General features: G+C 66.5%; 1 protein-coding gene across 1 annotated transcript; it reads right to left on the bottom strand.

The window, feature by feature from the left end:
• Positions 1 to 405: 405 nt before the first annotated feature.
• Positions 406 to 4211, bottom strand: LOC128899072 (zinc finger protein 660-like). The gene is made up of 3 exons (XM_054177213.1): positions 3864 to 4211; positions 1783 to 1951; positions 406 to 1458 (listed from the first exon to the last, which is right to left on the bottom strand). The coding sequence occupies exons 1-3, from the start codon at positions 4209 to 4211 to the stop codon at positions 419 to 421; spliced, it is 1557 nt and encodes a 518-aa protein (XP_054033188.1). The 3' UTR covers positions 406 to 418.
• Positions 4212 to 4543: the final 332 nt, after the last annotated feature.

The raw sequence follows: 4543 nt of genomic DNA, 5'->3' as shown, positions 1-4543 counted from the left end.
CTGTCATTGGAGCTCCTCCCTGGGGTGGAAGCTCTGCTCCTGGAGGAGAGGAAAGCCGGAGGCAGAGCTCTGCCCGGGGGGCTCCTCCCTGGGGTGGAGTTTCTGCGCCCGGAGGTGGACCAGAGCTGGAGGCAGAGCTCTGCCTGTGGCCAGCACAGCCCTGGGAGCTCCTTCCTGGTGTGGAGGTTCTGCTGCCGGAGGAGATGAAAGCCGGAGGCAGAGCTCTGCCCTGAGAGCTCCTCCCTGCTGTGAAGTTCTGCTGCCGGAGGCCGAGCCCAGCCGGAGGCCGAGGCCAGCCGGAGGCCGAGCCCAGCCGGAGGCGGAGCCCAGCCGGAGGCGGAGCCCAGCCGGAGGCCGAGCCCAGCCGGAGGCGGATCTCTCCCCGCCCCTATCTCCTCCTCTTCCTCCTCCTCCTCCCCTAGGACTTGTCCCTGGCGTGCATCCGGCGGTGCTTGGTGAGCACGGAGCTGTAGGCGAAGCTCTTGCCGCACTCCCCGCAGCTGTAAGGCCTCTCGCCGGTGTGCAGCCGCCGGTGGGCGCCGAGGGCGGCGCCGTAGACGAAGCTCTTGCCGCAGTCGCCGCAGCGGAAGGGCGACTCGCCGGTGTGCACGAAGCGGTGGCAGCTGAGCCGGGAGGTGGTGGCGAAGCCCTTGCCGCAGTCCCCGCAGACGAAAGGCTTCTCCCCGCTGTGGACGTAGCGGTGGGTGGTGAGGTGGTTCTTGCTGGCGAAGCCCTTGCCGCACTCCCCGCAGCGGAAGGGCCGCTCGCCGGTGTGCAGCCGGCGGTGGATGCGCAGCTCGAAGCCGTTGGTGAAGCCCTTGCCGCAGTCGGCGCAGGGGTAAGGCTTCTCCCCGCCGTGGGTCAGGCGGTGGCGCCGCAGGGCGGCGGCGTAGGAGAAGCGGCGGCCGCAGTCCCCGCAGGCGTGGGGCTGCTCCCCGCTGTGGGTCTGGCGGTGGCGGCCCAGGGAGAAGCTGGTGGCGAAGGTCTTGCCGCAGGTGGGGCAGCCGTAGGGCTGCTCCCCGCTGTGCAGGGTCCAGTGGCGCAGCAGGGAGGTGCTGGTGGCGAAGCTCTTCCCGCACTGGCCGCAGGGGAACTGCTTCCTCTCGACGTGGCTCTGGCGGTGCTTGATGAGGGCGGAGCTGTAGGCGAAGGCCTTGCCGCAGGCCTCGCAGCCGTAGGGGCGCGCCCCGGTGTGCACGTTGCGGTGCTGCAGCAGGTAGGAGTTCTTGGCGAAGCTCTTCCCGCACTCCTCGCAGGAGATCTGCTTCTTGCCCGGGCGGCCCGGGCGCCCCCTGCGGCCCGGCCGCAGCTCGGCAGCGGCCTGGCAGCCTCTGCGCTGCCCGCAGTGGGGGCAGAGGGAGGGCTGCCCGCGGCCGGCCCCGGCGCGGCGCCGCCGCTGCTCCCCCGGCCGCCAGCCCGCGGGGAGGCTCTGGCCGCACTCGGGGCAGCGCTCGGCTGCTACGGAGGGGGTGGTGGAAGCTTCATCTTCCTCTTCTTCCTCCTCCTCCTCTTCCCCCAGGGCCGCCTCCTCTTCCTTCTCCTCTTCCCCTAGCTTCTCTACTTCCTGTTTCACCTCCTCCAGCTTCACCTCCACCTCTTCCCCCTGCTCCTCCTCTTTCTCCGGCTTCACCCTCTCCACCTCTTCCTTCTGCTTCACCCTCTCTAGCTCTTCCTCCTGCTTCACTTCTTCCAGCTCCTCCTCTTCTTTCTCCTGCTTCACTACCACCTCCTTCTCCTCCTCTTCCTCCTCCCCCTCCCGCTGCCGCCCCAGCGAGGGCCGGCCCCTGGCAGCTTGGGCTCCGCTGCGCCCCCCGCGGTGGCTGCGGCTGCGCAGGTGCTCGCTCAGGCCCCGCTGCCGCCCGAAGCTCTCCCCGCAGGGGAGCTGCTGCTTGCCAGCAGCAGAGCTCTGGGCACAGTCCCCGCGGCCGCCCCGGGGCCCGGAGCCGCTCCTCTGGCCGCAGTGGGGGCAGGGGAAGGGCTGCCGGGAGCCAGCCCGGGGGCGCCCCCGCCGCTTCCCCGGCTGCCAGCCGGCAGGGAGGCTCTGCCCGCAGCCGGGGCAGCGCTCGGCCGGCACGGAGGGGAAGGTGGAGGCTTTACCTTCAGCTTCATCCTGCTGCTCTGCCTCTTCCTCCTCCTCCTTTACCTTCTCCTCCTCTTCCTCCTTCCCCTCCCCCTCTACCTTCTCCTCTTCCTCCGCCTCTTCCTTCTTCACCATCGCCTTCTCCTTTCCCTCCTCCTCCTCCTGTTGCATTTCCATCTCGGGGGGGCTCAGCCCCAGCATCTTCTCAGGCTCCATACTGGGGGGGGGGGGGGGGGTCGTCTCTGCCAGCCCCCCCGGGTCCCGAGTGCCCGCGGCCGGATGGGGCGGGCAGGAGCCTGAGACCGCCCCAACAATGGAGCCCCAGGAAGCTGCAGGGCCGAGATCTCGGCCCCAGCTCTGTCGCGATAGCTCCAGTCCCCGCCCTGCCCTCCCAGCTCCGACCCTCCCCCAAGCTTCCGGGCTCCGTTGTTGGGGCGGTCCCGGGGGGCTGGCAGAGGGCTGAGATCTTCCCCCGCCAGCATGGAGCCTCGGAAGGAGCAGGGTCAGAGCCCCCCAAGACCGAAGTGTAGCAGAAGGGAGGAGGGGGGAGGGAGGGAGGCAGAGGCGGAGGAGAGAGGGAGGGAGGCAGAGGCGGAGGAGAGAGGGAGGGAGGGAGGGAGGCAGAGGTGGAGGAGGGAGGGAGGGAGGCAGAGGTGGAGGAGGGAGGGAGGGGGGGAAGGAGGCTAAGGAGGAGATGACAGTGAATTCCCCTAAAACCACCCCCTAGGAGCCCCCCAAATGAGACTGGATGCCCCCAAACCTCCTCCCTAGAATCCCCCAACCCCCCTCCAAAAATCAACCCCCCTGGCCCCCCCCAACCCATTCCCTGGTACCCCCCAAACCCAACCCCTCCTTCTTTTTACCCCCCTGAAGCTCTACTGGAAATAAACCTCGAGGGAGGATATTTTTGAGGCTATTTAATACCCTTTTGATTTGGTTTGTTTGTGTTTTCCGCCCCCCCCCCCCCCCAATCCCACCACCAATTTTTTTCTTCCCTTTGAGAAAAAAATCTCCTCAGGAGGAAAATAGAAAGAAAAAGACCCCCCCCAAAAAAAAAAAAACCATCAGGGAGAACCCCTTCAAAAGAATCAAAAAATCAAATTTTGGGCTGAAACCACCCAGGGAGGTGACTCTGGGGTGGGGGTGGGGAAGGGAACCACCAGGGAGATGATTTTGAGGGGCTTAACCCCCCCCCCCCGGGAGATTATTTTGGGGGGTGGGGGAGGGAATCCCCCAAGGAGGCGATTTTGAGGGGTTTAAACCACCCAGGGAGCTCTTTTGGGGGGGGCGAAACCACTCAGTAAAGCTCTTACCAGGCACGACTGGGCAGGTCTCTGCCTTTGCCCACCCCCAGCTCCCCTCAAAGTCAAAAAGGAGACGAAAGCAGCAGGCAAAGCAGCAGGGCCTCTGCTTTCACCTCCAAGGCTCTGGACTGTAACTAAAGCCACAGATGACCACAAAACCTCCAGTCGGAGCCCACCCTGGGGCAGTCGTGAAGTCCTTCCCCTGCCGTGCTCAGCCCCCAAACCACAGCCCCGAGGTCCGGCGAAGCTTCGTGCAACTCAAAGTCCTTCCTCGCAGCCTCTCCTGCTCCAATTCTTCTCTCCCTCCCCATCACCTCCTCAAAAAGCTTAAACGGCGAAGTCCACTCCGAAACAAAGTCCCCCAAAACCCCAACTCCACCTTTCCAGCCTCGGCTCCGCAGGCCTGGAACCACCTCGGCGGTGCTGGGGCAGGGCGGGGAGGGTGGGACTCAGCCTCTGCCCTGCTGAAGGCATCTCACCAGGTTCAGGTCGGCAGAGTGGACGGCAGCTCGCTTGGCGTGGAGGGCGCAGAGCCCCCAGGCCTCGAACAGCGCCAGGAGCTGCGCCTCGCAGCCGGCCTGCAGCGCGGCCACAGCCTCGCCCTTCACCGCCACGCCTGCGGGCAGGCCCCGGAGCAGGCCCCGGATGGCGGCGGCGGGGACCAGCAGCTCCGAACGCTTCTTCCGCGGCCGCAGGAGCTTCCTGCGCAGCGCCGGGGGCCGGGAGGGTGGCGGCGGCCGCTTCTTGGAGGGTTTCGGCGGCGGAGGAGAGGCTTTGGGAGGCTTTCTCGGGCCGCCCCCCGCCAGCGCCTGCTTGGCCCTCGGCATCTCGACCGCTCTCTTTCCCGCCCAGCGCTACGCCCCGCCTTCTTCCAGAGCTGGCCGAGCGCTGATTGGTCGCCTCCGGCCGGCCGCGGCGCCTGATTGGCTGGAGCTCCTCTCCCGCCAAGCCGCGTCGGAGCGGAGCTCCTCGGCAGCCATGTTGGGGGGGGGGGGAGGGGAAGAGAGGTCTGGGGGTGGGTTTGGGACCTTTTGGGTTAATTTCTGGCGAAAAGTGACAAAAGTGGGGCTGGAAAGGCACTACTAAAAAAAGTCACCAGCTCCTTTTACCCAAAATACACCGATTTAAGCCCATTTCACCTCAAAGGCACCAATTTGGG

This window comes from Dryobates pubescens, chromosome 39, assembly GCF_014839835.1.
Source record: "Dryobates pubescens isolate bDryPub1 chromosome 39, bDryPub1.pri, whole genome shotgun sequence".
Taxonomy (NCBI): Eukaryota; Metazoa; Chordata; class Aves; order Piciformes; family Picidae; genus Dryobates; species Dryobates pubescens.
Note: the sequence above shows the minus strand (reverse complement) of the source record. Positions and strands in the feature narration are given on the sequence as shown.

Coding starts and splice junctions, on each gene's coding strand:
- LOC128899072 (XM_054177213.1), bottom strand. CDS start 4,211: ATGCCGAGGGCCAAGCAGGCGCTGGCGGGGGGCGGCCCGAGAAAGCCT. Junction 1,952..3,863: donor ACTCTGCCGACCTGAACCTG/GTGAGATGCCTT, acceptor CACTGCGGCCAG/AGGAGCGGCTCCGGGCCCCG. Junction 1,459..1,782: donor CGGAGCCCAAGCTGCCAGGG/GCCGGCCCTCGC, acceptor CCCCCTCCGTAG/CAGCCGAGCGCTGCCCCGAG.